This window comes from Simochromis diagramma, unplaced genomic scaffold, assembly GCF_900408965.1.
Source record: "Simochromis diagramma unplaced genomic scaffold, fSimDia1.1 OVJJ01000150.1, whole genome shotgun sequence".
In the NCBI taxonomy this organism is placed as follows: domain Eukaryota; kingdom Metazoa; phylum Chordata; class Actinopteri; order Cichliformes; family Cichlidae; genus Simochromis; species Simochromis diagramma.
Window position 1 is genome coordinate 2,851,740 of NW_024387083.1, and position 18,154 is coordinate 2,869,893.

An 18,154-nucleotide genomic window follows, 5' to 3' on the forward strand; every position below is an offset into this window, starting at 1 on the left:
GCAGTCAGCTGAGACTGAAGAAGTCACTTGGATGAGTGATGAAACTTTTCTCCCACTGAAAACTTTACATCCAGATGAACAGATTCAACCATTTGGGATCAGGAAGCTTGTCATGAATACCTCAGGCAGTAGAAACCTAAGAAAAAGGAGCAAGAGGAGGAACCATCATGAGAGGACAAGCCCTTGCACAATATGTACCAGATAGGATTTCTGGATGTCAGCCAATTCCTCTACCAGTGACTGGATAAAGCTGGACTGAAAGACAGCACAGAGGCACGAATCATGGCAGCACAAGAACAAGCTCTGAGCACAAGATCCATAGAGGCTGGGGTCTTTCACACAAGACAAGATCCCAGGTGCAGGCTATGTAAAGATGCCCCTGAGACAATCCAGCACATAACAGCAGGGTGCAAGATGCTAGCATAGTGTACAGAAACATCTGTGCCGAGTATGGTCTGGAAGTCCTGAGGTCAAAATGGGAGACGCCCATTGATGATAAACATCTCCAATGATATTAAAACATGTTACTACAAAAGATGTTAATATATTATTAAAATGGGAAAAATTAACATCCGAAAAGCAAATAAGATGCGACTGAAAGGTGTGGCACTATGTGCCATGCATTGTGAATGATGCACACTGTTTGAAAACACATGACAACCACTTCAATAAAAGTTAACATCGAAAATATACCTTATCTGACAGTGGATCGTGGGGGCAGGAGCCTAAGCAGGGAACGCCAGACCTTCTCACCAGATACTTCTTCCAGCTTATCTGGGGAAATATTAAGGCATTCCCAGGCCATATAATTGATATATTCTTTCCAGTGGGTCCTGGGTCTACTCCGGGACCTCCTGCCGTTAGGATAGGCCCGGTCGAAACACCTTACCCAGGAGGCACACACCTCAGCTGGCTCCTTTTGATGTGAAGGAGCAGCGGCTCCACTCCTAACCCTTGCCAAATACTAATCTCCTCACCGTATTGCTAAGGGAAATCCTAGCCACCTTTTGGACAAAGCTCATTTTCTGATCTAATTTTATTGCCTAAGCTCTTTACTGTGTTTTTTTACTTACTCATCAGTAAGTGTTTACTCTGATTATAGGTCAAGGGAGCTGAGGGCTGTTTTCCAAACTGACTTTTATAGAATAGGACTTAGCTTTTGCAACTACAATACTTCACAGGTGCTGACCATTAGAATAAATGTAAGTCTTGATTTTATTACAGGGCTGAGTCTATGCATTGGAAGGGCAACCATCTTTGACACAAAGCATTCGGCTCAACTCATTTTCCAACTCCAAATTAAAGAAACAAAAAACAAAAAGTATATTTAAAAAGTACAAAAATATCTTACAAATTATCCAAGACATATTATCTTTGTTTTAGATTACAGAGGGAAAGGAGGAGACAAACTGAGATATTTTCTGCAAATGAAGAATCACAAAACTCAGAGACTAGGACAGTTGATTGTGAGGGCACAATAACTTCCCATTGTTTTGGAAGTTTTGAGCTGGGCCTTGCTTAAACGCTAGCTGCAAAAGCTGAAATGATGGTGGGTTGTTGTTGTTTTTTGTATTATTGTTTTCAGGAATTTTACTTTGAAAACTTTTGCCCGGATGTGCCGTGGCTTTATTATTTCCGTGTTCTTAACTGGTGACAAATACAAGCTCCTAAAGTTGCGATGGTAAAAGACTAGTAGGCATGTGGTTGGTAATAAACCAAATGTTCTGGGGATTTAATGGTTTAAACCAGTATCCAGAGGGCAGTGGTAACCGTAACACTGTGACGTGGCAATTTTGCTGAAGACCGAGCAGTTTTTTGGAGGCCTGGGGGTAAAGCTAACAGTCAAGCTAACGATAAATATCCATTATGTCTTGGGAAGAATTGCCTTGCTTTCTGGCCTCGCCTCTGCCCGGTTTCTTTGCTGTCTGATCTGCGTTGGGCAACAAAGGAAGCAGGTAACTTGAAACTCTACTGTCAATGCTGCGCGGGAGAAAAATATAAATTCCTCAACACCAACGGGTTTACTGTAGCTTGCTAGCTTGTGGGCCATGGCGGACAGCTTTGGAGATGAGTCCAGCAGCAGTGCCCTAGGCTTAGACGTTACTACGGGACAGGGGAGCGGAGCCTCACAGCTTCCGATTTTGTCTAACTCTCTGCCGGTGGGAATGTCGGCAACTGGCGGTGTGCACTCCAGCTCCAACCCGACCTCTCCGCCTCTTGCTGTCGCCGCGCAGAGTGGCCTAACAGCTGTGGTGGCCCCTATGTCCGCTGTCACTGCTACCCCGGTCAGTTTTGGGAACACATTGACTCCCGGCTCTTCACCACCCGTCGTGGCCGTGTCTCCCACATTGCATGCCTCCTCGCCTCTCCCCGGTGTTGGGCTAGGGGCGGCAGGAGCGGGCCTCCTATCTCAAATCAATGCCACTTCCTGGGACCCAACTCTTAGCACGGATTGGGACAACGAAAAAGCTTCCCAGCAGTGCATCCTGAGGATAAAGAGGTAATTCTAGGAAACACAGAACTCTGACGGAGGTGGGAATATTTAGGTAATCTAGACCTGCAATCGAAAGTGAAATCTTTCCGTAAAGTTTTTAACAGCATCTAAAACGTCACATTTGACGGAGACATTTGGGAAACTAGAGGTCTGTAATAAGAAGCGAGATTTCGTCTGACCCAGGTAACTACAGGGTTAACCTTGGCTCTTCTGTTCACTATCTGTTTTCGGGTTAACTTCGTACCAGAATTTGTCGCCATGGTAATTTATGCTGTGAATTTAACCTCCCCCAGAGCAGGTCAAGTTCGAGATTAGAGACCAGCAGGTGTTAAATCGTTGCCTTCTGAGGAATCGGTTATCGAGAAAATTGACCATTCCCTAGAAGGTCACACAGAGGGTCTGAAGTTGTTGTTGTTTTGTTTTAATAGCGTGTAAAGTCTTTGGCTTTCACTGATGAGCATCAGTAATAAATATAGATTCTTAGATACAGCTTTATTCCATGGTTTTATTTTATTTTATTTTTTTATGTTAGAAGCAGAGAGTTTTACAGCAATTTTATTGTTCTAGAAGGATTAATGATCTTAACTGCTCTGCTTCAAACCCTTCAACACCCCTGAGTCTGTAGCTGAAAGAATAAAAACTAAAACTTTCTGAAACCACCACATTTTCACTGAGTCTTTTATTTGTGACATGTTTTGCCGTTTCAACTAGTCCCACTTAAAAACCCAGGCTTAGTTTAAAAGTTTCAGAGCCATCACCTCAGAAATAAACACCAGCACTGAGAGTGCACTCAGTGATAAATAATTAACTGTAATTTAAAAGTTTATTTATAGGGCTTTGTGTGTTAAATAACCAGATTAATAATTTTCTGCAGCATTAACCATGTGTCTTCTTCGCAGTTGTTGGTTACTGGTATAATTTCAATGCTTTTTATATATTTTTGTTATCACAATTTTATCATCATCTAATAATATTGTTGATTGAATTGGTGGCATTTATAGGGATTGTTTTCTGTGGAATAAGAGTCATATGGCCTTTGAAACTCCTGTTTTAGATAAGATGTTGCCAACACCACCTGGTTTACACAAACATGCAGGGAAAACCTTGGCTTAACTTTGCAAGTTGATAACCTGATTTTTGAGACGGCTTATTGCGATTACCAATCTTACGGTAAACAAATCCAGAAAACTGAGAGATACCCTGGGTATGTTGAAATCCCTTTGAGCAGTATTTTAGACAGTAGTGCACTCAGCCTATGTTTAAAGATGTTGCTTTAGTTTGACCCACACATACATGAACACACTTCTTTGATTTTTAACATGTCATTAATTTGTTGCTTAATAAACAAAAATAAAGTTATTGAGGAATCACTTGACCCAAATTAATGAAATGTACTATTTCACTTAATTTACCTGTTTAAGCAGCTGGATAGCTTGAACATTCTTGTTTCCTTTGAGTCTTTTCCTGGAAATTCTAGTATCATGACAACTCTGGTAAATAATTCCTGTCTAATATATAAATGCAAACAGATTGCCAACATGTTGGTATCAGTCTGAATGAGTCTTTGTCACAAGTCGAGAGGACTCGACTCAGCTGGTTGTATGATGCAGTTTATCGCTGTTAATTGCTGTATTATCAGAAACACACTGCATGTAATTGCCAACTTGACTATGGTAGTTTTTTAAATTTTTTTTATTTTTTATGACTGCGTTAGTATGCTTGAAAAATTCACATTAGAGCAACTTTAGAGTTCAGTACTGTACTTAAATGTATTTTTTATAATAGATTTCTGAAAATATTAAGATCCTTCACCTCCAGGACATACTGTTTTACTAGTGGATTGCTGGAATGTTTAGGGGCATATTTCTTTGTGGGTTCTCTCTCCAGTTTTCAGTGTTTCACAAACCTCATCTGTTTATTTTGTCTGTAGGGATATCATGTCCATCTACAAGGAACCTCCACCAGGGATGTTCGTGGTCCCTGATCCTCAGGACATGACCAAGGTAAAAGGCAAAGTACAGTCTGAAAGATTTACCAACCTTTGACATCATTAACATGTTAACTTGATAGCCAATCAGATTTCACTAGGCTTCTTATTCCTGGGCTTGATGCAAATCAGGATCAGCACTGGACTTCCTCTGGAGTACTGAAAGCACATTGAGACGACTGTTGTTGTGATTTGGCGCAGTATATAAAAAATAAAAAATGAAAGAAGTGGTATAGCTGTAAAAAGTGCAAAACAGCGAAGTGAAGAGTCCTTTAAACTGTGACTACCTCAGTGGTGTTTTCCATTCAACTGGAGTTGTACCGGTGCTGACAGCAACCATTTACTAATGGAGAAAAACCTTTAGATCAGAGTCAAAAAAATTGATAATGACTCAGCACGAGTCATTTGTTTTCTAGATTAAATTTCTTTGCTAATTGGTCTGTTCTTCCCTAGCATTCCTCTCTGCCTATAGACATCGTTTTAGATCACCTTATCAATCCCCATCCTGTCTTTCTCTCATCCTTTAATCCCACTCCTGTGCCTCATGACTTCAGATCCATGCCCTAATCACAGGGCCATTTGACACGCCATATGAGGGTGGCTTCTTCCTCTTCTTGTTCCGCTGTCCCCCTGACTATCCAATTCATCCACCACGGGTCAAGCTCATCACCACTGGGCACAACACTGTCCGTTTCAATCCCAACTTCTACCGCAATGGCAAAGTATGCCTCAGCATCCTGGGGTGAGTCATGGTTTCTAACTTTAGTCTCCAAGGGAACTCATGAAGAATTACCATGTTCACTGCATATTTTTCTGTTCATCAGCTGGGCCATAAGCAGGCTATTTTAAAAAATAAATAAATAAAAAAGAAAAAGTCTGGGTCAACATATTCAATTTGCACTCTACATGGGTTACATTTTTTTTTTTTTTTTTTTTTTAAATTGAGGAAAATAAGCAAAAATGCCCAAACAAAAACATTGCCCAATGCAGAGGTTATTTTTAGACCAGCTAGTGATCAGTGAGTAAACTAGCAAAACCTCGAATTAGTGTAAATAGTTAAAACTCGATGTTCAAAGTAATATCTCAGAATGCCTTGTTTTGTCTAACTAGCAACCCAAAATCTAAAAAGAAAAGGAAAAACACTTAAAATACTTATTTGTAGGGATTGTTGTCTGTCGAATACTCGTACATTAGGCATGTGCTAGTCCAATATTATTGGTCAGACACTTGAGACAAAAAGCTGGATATTGTCTGTTTGTGACAGTGGACAAATCCTTGGTCTGAGCCATTAGATCATGGATGGGCAACTCCAGGCCTCGAGGGCCGGTGTCCTGCAGGTTTTAGATCTCACTCTGGGTCAACACACCTGAATCAAATGATTAGTTCATTACCAGGCCTCTAAAGAACTACAAAACATGTTGTGGACGTAATTTAGCCATTTGAATCAGCTGTGTTGGATCAAGGACACAGCTAAAACCTGCAGGACACTGGCCCTCGAGGCCTGGAGTTGCCCACCCCTGCATTAGATGGACTTTTTCTCTTTCTTTTAGAGTGTGACTGAAAACTGAAAAGATCCTACAAAGGAAATGCTTTCTCTCTCTCCCACTATTGGTCATGCAATTTCACTCTAATTATGTTCACCAGACGTGGTGAACATAATTAGAACACTGACCTTTACACATTAATAATAAAAAGAAATAGATTGCCGATCACTTCCTCACAGTGAGGAATACATGTTATTAATTTAAAACTAGTCAGATGTCCACGGTTTGTTTGTAAATATATGTTATCAAAAATTTACAACTTTATTTGTGATTCATAATTTTTAGGTCTTAAAATAAGTCATTTTACATCAATGATTTAGATTTTTTTTTTTTTTTTTTTTTTTTTTAATTATGCAAGAACCCATTGTAAGAACGCAACAAACTGTTTCTGTGGTCTTTGCGTGTAGGACATGGACAGGGCCGGCATGGAGTCCAGCTCAGAGTATCTCATCTGTGCTCATCTCAATCCAGTCTCTGATGACGGAGAACCCCTATCACAATGAACCTGGCTTTGAACAGGTACAGTCAACAAAGAGATATAGATATATGAGAGTTTTATGTCGCCACCAATCCTTCACACCTTGTCATTCTGTTTCACAGGAGCGTCACCCAGGGGACAGTAAGAATTACAACGAGTGCATCCGCCATGAAACCATGAGAGTGGCTGTGTGTGACATGCTGGAGGGAAAAGTTCTTTGTCCTGAAGCTTTGTTGTGAGATCCTTATTTTTATTTTTCTTCTTTCTATTTTCCTTTATCACTTGCATTCCATCTTTGTTTTCTAGCTGTTAACTAAATGTATCAAGCGTGTGAATGTGTTTATTTTTAGGAGTGTGATGGAGAAGTCCTTCCTTGAATACTATGATTTCTACGAGGGCGTTTGCAAAGAGAGATTGCATCTGCAGGGGCAGAACATGCAGGTGAGTATTTATTTTTTTCTGTTGGATTATTTTTGTCTAATCAAACAGTGCTTTCAGTATAAAATCATTCTTAATGTCAATAATGCAATATCACATGACTTTGTGACAGCACTGTGTGAGCCGGGAAAGTAAAGATTATAAATGGCAATCTTTTCCTCTTCCAAACATGACGTTGCCTTTTTCCAGGACCCATTTGGGGAGAAGCGTGGCCGTTTCGACTACCAGGGCTTGTTGGCTCGTCTCGGCGCAACCCACAGACGACTGCGAGAGAAAAACCTGGCAGAGGATAACCACAATGACAACGACTCTGACTCAGACACCAGCTCTTCAGGGACAGACCCTGACAGTCAGGGCAGCTCACAGCCCTGACTTCTTGGACAGTGCTAGACTTATAGCCGAAAACTAAAGACAAGAGAACTGGTTTTTTTTTGTGTATCTTCGTTTGTTTTGCTGCATCAGAGCAACATCACGGAAGACGATGTGAGTCTTTCTTGGGAATACGATTGGAATCGAGTATCTATTGTATAAATAATACAGAAAACTAAAGAAGAGGTGGTTCCTTTTTGCTGAAAATAATTTAAAAAAAAAAAAAAATAACAGCAATCTGCAAGCCAAGTGCTGGAAAGCTTGACCTGCAGCTTTGGATTTGTGCTACTTGTAGCTAGCCAGTTACCATTTTGATCTGCGACTCTAAAAGCTCAATTTGACTTTGACATTCTGGATACTTGTGAAAAGAAAAGGTTATAGTGACGGCTTGAACCTTCTATGATGTTCCACTTTGATCCCCAAGCACAAACATGTTTTCTATCTTTTCCACACCAATGAAATACTGTCTGTTAGGGACCTGTGAAGAGGAGGCCTGAAGCTTGGAGCTGGTTTAAGCAAAATCAAAGGACCTTATCCTGGGAATGTCAGGATGATTGGCCTGATTTGGTTGAAGCAGGGTAAGATCAAAGAAGGTGCCCCCCGTCTTTGATTTCAAGAGGGAAGGCAAAGTTATCCTGTGTAACGCGGAAGATGGACAAAGTGACTGCAGTGGATTTGTGAGTCAGTGCCTTGTCTCCTCTAAGTGTAAAGCCATGCCAGACCTCTTCCAGACTTGACATCAATTGTTTCTTCAGCCAGGCCACAAAAATTAAAAAAAAAAAAAATTCAGCAGCTCTGGATTTCTACAATATTTCTTGTGTATTAGCCTCTACAAAAAGTTCTGTTTAGCTTTCAGCTCTAATTGTCCTGTTGAATTGGTGCTTAGATAAGGAGACATTTTAATTTCATTAACATCATTATGCCTTTTTTATGTTATTTTTCTTTGCTGTAATCAGACATCAGACTAACAATACCTTAAAATATGTACGATGCATTATTTGTAATCCTAGCTGGGGTTTGGGGTTTTTTGTTTTTAATCAGTCAATTTTTCAAACCAAATTGTCTCACACTTTCACTAGATTAACTTTAATTCAGGGAAATTAATGGAAGGAATACAAAACTCTGTTCTTGTATGGACAGTGAATTAACCCAACCAGTTTGTTCTTCTCAGGCTTTTTCGATGCTTTGGTAGTTGTTTCTCCATTATCCAACCCTTGAAGGTAGCCGTCGCAGTGAACTAATATTCATTTGTTATTTCAGGTTTCTGCTTTTCACCAATAAATGACAGTCACAGCACCATTGGAGTTACACAATCACAAGGTACTAAAGTGACAGGTGTTGCTGCTTATGCTCTGAACTCAACGAGAGGGTTTTCTCTTGGGGAAACAAAGGGGCACAGAGAGAGGAGGAAAATGCTTGATTGACATGCTGAGATTTTTCCTTCTGTCTTTATACAATACTCATATTTGCACTGAAAGAAGCCTTCATTTCAGGACATCATTAGGTCAATGTAATGATGCTTCAGATGAGCACCTTCATCCTGGTAAACAGTTTATTGGTGTTTTTCTGTAGGCCATGTTTGTATCAGGACTTAGACCCACATTACAACTTAGCAAGAAAACAAACTATTGTAACATTAACGATACCCAGGTGTTTTTCACTTCAATGACTGCAGCTTGTAATAGCTTCAGTTTAACTCTTTAAGATCTGCTCTGAAGAAGAGGAATGATATTGATATCCTTTGTCATTGTGCCTGCTGCATATAAGTTGATGGCACTAAAAAAAAATAAAATGCGATTTTTGAAAGTTCTTTGAGTTGAATGAGAAGGTGCATTGTGCTCACAAGCTTTTAAGCTGTCCCATGAGTAAACTTGTGAAGTTGTTTTTCTGACTGTGGTAAATGTGTACTTTTACATCAACACAATTGCTACAAAGATGCTGTTTCATTTCATTGCTCAAATTCTTACCAAAACCTTTCCTTTGATAGTCATTTCCATTGTTCAATAAAGCAATATTTGCTTTAATCAAGTTTTTTTTTTTTTTCTTTTTCCCAACGATACTGACCATCTTTGTCACTGTGGAGGCAGCAACTATTGGTTAAAATGTAATGTTATAGTTAAATTCCAATGTTAGGGTGAAATTCACATGCAATACATGAACATGCATTAATGTGTCAAACACAACACATCCACAAGAATTAAAAATCACTTACACTTAAGCCACCTGCAGCTTAGCTTAACGGAAAAGTTGCAAGTCACACTTTCTTCGAGTGGAGATGTAATGACTAAAAGGTTATCAGCACTTCTGTAACTAAAACACTGTGTTTTCTAATTTAATTGCTACATAAACCTACATAAAATGTAGGTGGAACTATTTGTCACAATCAAGCTGCAGCCTTCAGGTTTTAAAAATGAACACAACTTGGAGCTGTGGCAAAGTGCTGGATTCTGTAGAAGCATGACGTTAAGGGCATCTCTGAGGCATCACCTCTGCTAATGCTAGTCACTGGAGGCCTTGAGGCGACTTTTGTTGTGATTTGGCACTATATAAATAAAAGTGAATTGAATTGAATTGGACCTTTCCCCTGCATTTGTCTTTTAGGGCTTGAAATTTATCTGACAAATAATATCGCCTGCTTTGTGGGACAGGCCATCCAAGAAGTGGGTGTTTGAAATTCTAGTATTTTCTTTAAAACTTTGTTTGTTTTCTTGGGCTCTTATTTGGTACTAATAAGCATTGCACTTGCACAGGTTATGGATGCAGCTTGCTAAGCAGCTTGCTAGCTTTAATAATCTTATGCCCAAAACCAGTGGGTACCATCAGGGCAGCTGTGTCCACCTTTTATATGCAATGTATTCCCAACTGCATCTTACTGTCTGAGCAACTAAAATGTTGTGATTGGAATCCCCAAACCAGACTGCATTTGTACATTTTCATCATACGGAATGGTGGTAGGTAGGATATTTAGCTTGTAATCATAAGGAAGAAAAAACAAGTTCACCCATTAAGAGAATATCTAACTTTCATAAAATCCATTCATGATTTATCTGGGCATTAATAGCTCTGAGTATACTGGATATGATATTGGGACAGAGCTATGCTACATGTTTCCTAGCTTGTGCTAAGCTAACAGACATTCATGATCGAGTCTCATCATCAAGGAGAAAGAAAATCATATGGCCATTCTCTCATATTCATCTCTCTAGACTAAAACATTATAGTGTTTTGACTATCTTCTGCCTTCCATTGTCCTACAGAGTTTGTGTTTAATTGAAGTGTTGATGGAGTCAGTTTCTGCCCTCAGCTTTGTGTCAGACTATTGTTTGATTGCCATAATGGCATTTCTAACATAGGGCATTCCTTTTTGTTATCGAATGGTTATGAGAAGCTGCTTCTAGCAAAGTTTTGTGATTGCCAAAATGTTCAATTCAACATGCCCTGAAAGGAACAACAGGGATTATATCCTTGTTTGCTTGTGCTGTGCTTAAAGTGTTTTTTGTGGTTCAAAAATGCCTGGATTCACAACAGGTCTTGAGCATGGTGATATTGTGCAGAAGTGTTGGAAAAGCATAGAATAAAGTGCTGTTCAGTCCTGATGCATATGACTGGTCTTTTTTGTTGTTGTTCCCTAAATTTGGTTTTATTTTACTATTTTAATGAATGTGGTTAGATGTGAACTCCCTGTTTTCTTACATAACTCAAGTTTGGACTCCAACACCATCTTTTTTGTCAAGGAAAAACCAAATCACAGAAGTTTGTAAAAGTAAAGGATCTCCATAATGTCTTAGTTCATTCAAAGGTAGAACTATCCACTGAAAACACCTGTGTTTACTCGATTTTTTTAACTTATTCTTTGCATATAGCCATAGATGTCCTGTGCAGGAAAGAATATTCAGGTATGATGATGTTTCGTGTGAATAAAATAATGTTACCAGTCACTTTGCAATATTTCCTAACCTGTAAAAGGTAAAAAAACATTTACAACATAAATATTGATGTGATGAATTCATACAAATGAAACTTCCAGAGCATCAAGGCTTGCAATCTCACAGAAACTGCCTTTTTTAAGGAATGTTCTTAGCAAAGTACACCTATGAACTGATTTGCAGGTCTTGGGTAGCTCAGATGTTAGAACATTAGGTTGAATCTGAGGGTCCAGGATTAAAGTCTTTTGCAATGACTGTAGAAAACATGGGTGCCCAACATTTTTTATCACCCATTGGTTTCTGGCTGTACAGGTCACAAACTTTGCCTCCTCCATGTTAGCACATGTAACAAGAACTATAACGGTGTGTTCACACCGAACGCGATAGACGCGACCAAAACGCGCCAGATGCCCCTAGCTTGACGCGTGCACATTCGCACCTCGATGCGCGTCCAACGCGAATTATTACAAGCGGAAATGTGGGAGGAAGTAGTGCCAGACGGTATGTTTGCAAGATGGCAGCTGTCGATCTAGCGTTGGAAGAGAGAGTCTCCCTTCTCTATTTACTGTGGAGAGCAGAGCAGCGGCGTAAAGGACGTCCTCGCCGTACCTGGGTCCATCAGGTCCTCCAGAAGCGTGAGCAGTTTGGTGAGTTTCACCACTTGCTCCTGGAGCTGCATCTGGATGACGGCCACTTTCCCTCGCCCAATTTAAGGAACTGCTGTCCCGCGTCGGTCCAAGCATCGCCTGCCTAGACACCAACTACAGGCGCTCAATCCCACCTGCAGAGCACCTGTCCGTCTGCCTGAGGTTAGTAAAAGTGTTTAATACAGTAGTCCTTTATTGATGCCTGTGCTAATATATGTGAAACTATCCGTTTATACACTGAAAACATGGCTGTGGTATGCTATCAGTAAATGCTGTCGGTGTTTACTGATAGCAAACTGTGGTATGGAGATGACTGTTTATAATTTTTCTAGTGATACTCAGAAGGTCTCATCAAGTCCTGATTTAATTCGATTTATGCTATGTTATCAGTGTTTGCAATGATAGCATGGCTGTGGTGTCATATCAATGTATTTTCTCGGTGTTTGCTGATATCAAACTGTGGTGTGAGGACCACTGTTGGTAATCTTTGTAGTGATACTGAGAAGGTCTATCTTATAAAGACATTATTTTTTTTTATTTAGACCTGGTTTAATTCTGGTATAGAATCAGTTGAATATTTGTATATAATCCCTGCAGCTGTCAGACTCTATAACAGGGGTCACCAGCAGTAACGCGTTACTGTAATCTGATTACTTTTTTCAAGTAACGAGTAAAGTAAGGGATTACTATTGCAAAAACGGTAATTAGATTACCGTTACTAACGCTGCGTTACTGCGTTACTAAAACCGTGATTTTTTGCGAGAATGTCTCACGACAGTGACGTAAGCGAGTGCGCCGTTAGTGACAACAGCTGTGTGCAGATCAACAATGGATCACATATCGATTGTGGGAGAGAGTATGAGCGTGCAGCGTTTAAAGCGTGGAAGTACTGACTAAAAACATTAGCGTCCATCGTGCATGGGAAGAAAACTTCTTTTTACAGCAAAAAACCCCCCTAAACTTCCAAGCAAGCACTGAGTGCGCTACCACGTAATGGGAAATTCACAGAGAAACTTGCGGATTCTTCAACTGACCGCGGCACACCTGCACCAGGGTAAACCTCCGCCTACCGCAGTCCTGCTTTACAGGTGAAAATAGAGCAACAGGGCCGCTGAGTCTTTGACTTTATTTATTTTCTGCTGTGTTTTACTTGCATCTATTTGAAAGACTGAGTGTAAACACAAAAAATATTTTATTTTATGTGCTGGAATGTGTAGAAAATAGGTTTAAATGTTAAACTAATTTATTCAAGTCAGAGAATGTTGCATATAATTAAATTTTTGCTTGATGCATAAAGTTAAAAGATTAAAACTGATAAAACAAGTTAAAAAAAAGTGACTTTTCCATTTGATTACATTTTGTATGATGGATTATGTAGAAAAAGTAGAATTGGGCTGAAAGATCTATCGCTTTATCACCTATTCAGGTTGTAAATCGTGTTTTTAAAAAGTAACTAAGTAACTAAGCAATTAATTACTTTTGAAAATAAGTAATCAGTAAAGTAACGGGATTACTTTTTTGGGGAAGTAATCAGTAATTAGTTACTGATTTTTAGATGATTTGTGTTCCACTAGTGTTATTTGAATATATGAGGTTTTTTCGTTTGTTTAAAACACCCCATTGCCTAGTGAGTTGTTTCACTAACGGTTTTCAGTTGTAGTAATAAACCTTCTGTTTTTCTTTTTATCTAACCCTCCTGCCTCTGGGCTCATTTATGTTATATCCTCTGTCGCCTAGCAAAGCCGGGCCGTAACAGTGTCGTACAGCTCCGGGTGGTCTGCAACCGCGTTTATTAGCCTTTCCTCCATATTGAATGAAGAATGAAGGGCTTTGGCTGGACCTGCCCCTTTGAACTAGGTCAGAGCCACGTCACCAGGCTCCTGATTGGTTGTCGCTGCGCGAATTGACGCTGGACTTCAAATGTTTCCAACTCAAGCGGTAGATGCGATACGTGCGAATGCACAAAATTCACCACACAAACTGACGCGCATATTTTTATTCGCACGTTTTCGTGACGCAAATCTGCTTCTGAATTTTCGCGGGACCCCCAGTTGCGTGTCATCGCGCTTCTCCATTGACTTTACATGTAAACCTGACGCTCTGGTCACGTCTATCAGTGTGAACACACCGTTAGGACCACTTTTTTTTTTTTTCGAAACATGGGCATTGTTTCTTCTTCTTCTTCTTTTTTTTTTAAATTTTATTTTCACTTGCTACACACGGGACAGACAAGGCTTGGGGAAAGAAAAACATCCAAAATGAAAACTGCAGTCGTGGTGCTTTCAATTGTACTCAGAACTCGGAAATTCTGCCTTCCGAGTGGGAAGATGTAGGTAATACCAGACTGCAGATGAACTGCATACAGGGCTGGACTGGGACAAAAAATCGGCCCGGGCATTTTGATTAGAGACCGGCCCGCCATTATAGGAAAAATCATAAAGCCTTTGAATGAAAACAAATGCTGTTGTGACAGTGATGTACACTGTTTTGATGGTATATATGCCATCAAAACAGTTGTTTGTTGTAAGATTCAGATAATTATTTTTTAAAAGCTAGACATTTTAAATGAGAATAAGAAAGAAAAGTATTTCTTTGTGCCCCCCTTTCCCTGTTAATGCCCTACCTGGCCCCCCTGGCAAAACTTTGCCAGACCCGCCCCTTCTTGTTTTCAGTAGCAAGTGATGACCCGCCACAATATGAAACAGGAATGTACCGCCGTGTAATCCATTTATTTCAACAAAGTAAATGTATTCTAAATACCACCTTTTTAAACGGTACCTGTAACGGAATACAGTTACTCATATTTAGTATTTTAAATACGTAACGGCGATACATGTATTCCGTTACTCCCCAACACTGTATATAAGCCATGCTTTTTTTCTAAATACTGTAGCGGGTCAGGGCTGTTCGGGGTTTTGTTTTGACAGTTATGTTTTGTTGTTCTGTTGCCATGGTTACAGGTGACGCTCTCTCTGCGACTGTGTGTTTCCGGGTGAGAGAGCGCCTTTTTTTGTTGTTGTTGTGGTGTGCTGGTCTGCCTGTGTTAATAAACGGCTGTGCTCCCTGGCTAGCTCACGGGAAGCAAGACCAAACGATACCTCCGTCTCCTCCTTGTCTGAGCTCGCCACATTGGTGTCAGAAGTGGGATTGCTCACCCTCGCCGTAATGGAGAGAGACATTCGGAGGCTGGAGCAAGCATTTGTAACCAGCTTTAAGGTATAAAGGTGAATTACAGCGCAATAATTACTTGGGCTCGTAATAAGACCCTGGCCAGAATCAGAAGACACCAAATTCGTATGGAGCCAAAGTATTGAGCAGCAATAATGACCTGGACACAATGTTAACTTTTGAGTAGCCACTCTTGTATTGTTACAAAGTATAACAGGTATTTGTCCAATTTGTACAGATAAAGTATAAATATGCTGGCATTAGGTATTTTCTGTTCTGCAGCAGTTTGCCCTCTAGTGTTGGTTTTTGTGTATTTTTGTGTACGGCATCATCTGTGAGTAATATTGTTTGTTATCACTGAGACAACTTGTGTGCATTATTATTTGTTGTGAAGGCGTGATATAGTTTGTAGTTAGAATTTAATTTGAATGCATGTATAACCTAAGCTAGTAAGGTTAAGCTAGCTCATATGTCATGTGGTTTCTTTAACGTTTTGATCATGAGTGTGATTTCATTTGATGTTTTATTCGGGCACTCACTAAGCAGATAAATATTGTGCTCATATTTTTGAATATGTGTTTGTTATACTGTATATTGAGGCAACATTTTTATTGGTTTATTTCTGGTTTTGTCAACAGTTTCACACTTTTTCCTTATTAAATCATCCAACTCAACACATTGGCCTGTTCCCTGGATTTTGATTAGGAGAGTGTTTAGCTGTCTGTATAGCTGAGTCTACGTTCACGAGGACAACGCTTAGTGAGGACAGAACAATAAAATAAAATAAATAGTGTGCACACTCAACAAAATAAAAGTACTCGTTGGGGCCCTTTAAGAATTTAGAATTAAGCTGGCGATAGCCAACTTCAAAGGTCCTTGTGAGTGTAACTGGAATGTATGAGTGTGTGGTGTGTATCTTCTTTGGGGTAGATCGTCCTCAAAGTGGTTGGCTCGCCATCTATCACAACCAGAATATCGTCCTGGTCCTTGGACTTTTCCGTCCTCTCCAAAAAACCTGGCCTATAATCCAGGTCATAAAATGTACATTCTAATCAGTCTGTTTCAGATGCATTGTTTAAGGTTAAAATACAAAATCAAAATATTGCATCACCTCATATTCATTGCATCAACATCTTAAATGTTATCAAATCTCACAGTTCTGTTGTACAACATTCAATTTTCAAGTATATCAAATATGAGAACTAAACATCTAAGTTGCTCAAATATTTCTCTATTCATGTTTAATTAAATTAAACAATACTTATGGTAAGTAACCATTGACACTCAAAATACAATACACCATAACAAATTCAGAACTATGTGCAAATAAGCAACAAAATATACATGTGAGTTCAGTTCAGAGGCATTAAAGCAGTGTGCTTAATTTCTCCACACTATAGGCCTATTCGTGAGAGAGAAATGCACTAAAAATTACCCTCTAGATTACTTTAAACTCACAGTGAACTGACAAAAATTAGCTTTAGAGCAGCTAAGAACATGTTGCTCACCGTTGCTCTGTTTCACAAAAGCCCAACACACACTGGCGTTGGAATTGCAGCAGCTCTCCGGATGAAAGGTGAGTGGTTAGCCTGTGAGACACCGAGCTAGCATTAGCATGATCGCGACGGTAAGTCTCTACAAGTTTTTCCGTCGGAATAACACTCGTCTTACCGACGTTGCTTCTCTCCTTCATCCAGCCACTCGACTCCGGACTTCCAGCAGGTAAGTAGGCTGGCTTTCCTTCCTCTCAATCCTGAGTTTTTCCTCTCTTTTGTCCGTGGATTTCTCGGTTTGAGTAGTAGATGCCTCCACTCCTCTTGCTGAGATGAGAAAAAACCCGGGAGCACCATGCACCTCCACCTCACTTCCTGGCTGACAGGGTCAATGCGGCCTGGGTAGGCTCTGATTGGTCGCTGAGCTAGGTGCCCTCACATGGGGTGAACTGAGAGGTGCATTCAATGGTCATAGGAAATATGACGTTTTGTTGATGTGGACAGTTAATATAAAGAGAATAAATATGATTTTTTTCATCTGGGCTACACATTCGAGGAGAGCATTCACTGCTTGGGAAGCTGGTGATTAAAGAGAGAGGAAGTGAGCAGCCATGTAAGTCCCCCGACGGGGGACAGACACTAGGGCAATGCTTCATGGGCTACCTCTATCGACCCACACACCGTGCCCCCAACCGCGAGCAGTTATGCCTACCACGCCAGCTAAGGTACCGGGCTATACAATGGGCTAACCCCGCTAGAGCCCTACCTCTCACAAGTCCGGCTAGCCGTGAGGCATAGTGGCTGGAGCAATGAAGAGGCTGCCACACACCTAGCACTAGCATTGGAAGGAGATGCACTGCAGGTACTCCTTGACCTAGCCCCGGCAGAGCAGCATGAGCTCCAGGCCCTCACCATGGCACTCGAGAGGCAATTTGGGCAGCGGCACTCCACTGATCAAAGCAGGGAGCAGCTGACCAACCGGAGCCGTCGGCCGGGGGAGAGCCTGGGCGCCTTTGCTTGCTGTATGCTCGTCGTGGCTACCCGGAGTTCCCAGCAGCAGCCCATGAGGAGCTTAGCTTGCATGCTTTTCTGCAAGGACTTTTTCAATTCAATTCAATTCAATGTATATAGCACCAAATCGCAACAAAAGTCGCCTCAAGGCGCTTCATTTTCAGAGCGACTACGCCAACACGTCCGCCTGGCCATGCCTCAAACTCTCCGTGAGGTGCTCCTTGAGGCTGAAAGGACCGAGCTGGTGCTCACCTCGCGACCTAACCAGCAGGTGCCCCCCCAAATTACCCCCAAATCAGAGCCGCAGACTGCGACGGGGAGGGGGAGGTCGCGGAGATATGCCAGCTGCAACCCTCGGTGCCCCGGAGGCGTCCTCGTCGACGGACCAACCGCTGCTACCGGTGCGATGAGCCTGGCCACGTGGCACATGACTGCCCAGCACCTGCCCCGAAGACCAGAACTACGCAGCCTCAGGGAAACGGGGAGGGAGCGGTGTAGCGAGGGGACCACCGCTCCAGCTTCCTGCCCCCCTCCAAGGACAATGCACGGTGGTGGGCCGAGTCGGGCACCTCAAGGGACTCTATCTGAGCTGCTGTGTT

At 41.1% G+C, this 18,154-nt stretch overlaps 1 protein-coding gene across 1 annotated transcript; it reads left to right on the forward strand.

Annotated features, from left to right (window-relative positions):
* The first annotated feature begins 1,605 nt into the window (after window positions 1-1,605).
* ube2z (ubiquitin-conjugating enzyme E2Z) lies at window positions 1,606-10,906 on the forward strand. Its single transcript, XM_040045909.1, has 7 exons — window positions 1,606-2,500; window positions 4,425-4,497; window positions 5,036-5,223; window positions 6,433-6,544; window positions 6,626-6,738; window positions 6,854-6,944; window positions 7,131-10,906. Exons 1-7 carry the CDS (start codon window positions 2,049-2,051, stop codon window positions 7,311-7,313), a joined length of 1,212 nt encoding a protein of 403 aa, XP_039901843.1. The 5' UTR covers window positions 1,606-2,048; the 3' UTR covers window positions 7,314-10,906.
* Window positions 10,907-18,154: the final 7,248 nt, after the last annotated feature.

Bases quoted from the DNA above. Each gene is read 5' to 3' on its own strand.
- ube2z (XM_040045909.1), top strand. From the start codon at position 2,049: ATGGCGGACAGCTTTGGAGATGAGTCCAGCAGCAGTGCCCTAGGCTTA. The intron at 2,501-4,424 runs GTAATTCTAGGA...TTTTGTCTGTAG, and splicing joins TGCATCCTGAGGATAAAGAG to GGATATCATGTCCATCTACA. The intron at 4,498-5,035 runs GTAAAAGGCAAA...TCATGACTTCAG, and splicing joins ATCCTCAGGACATGACCAAG to ATCCATGCCCTAATCACAGG.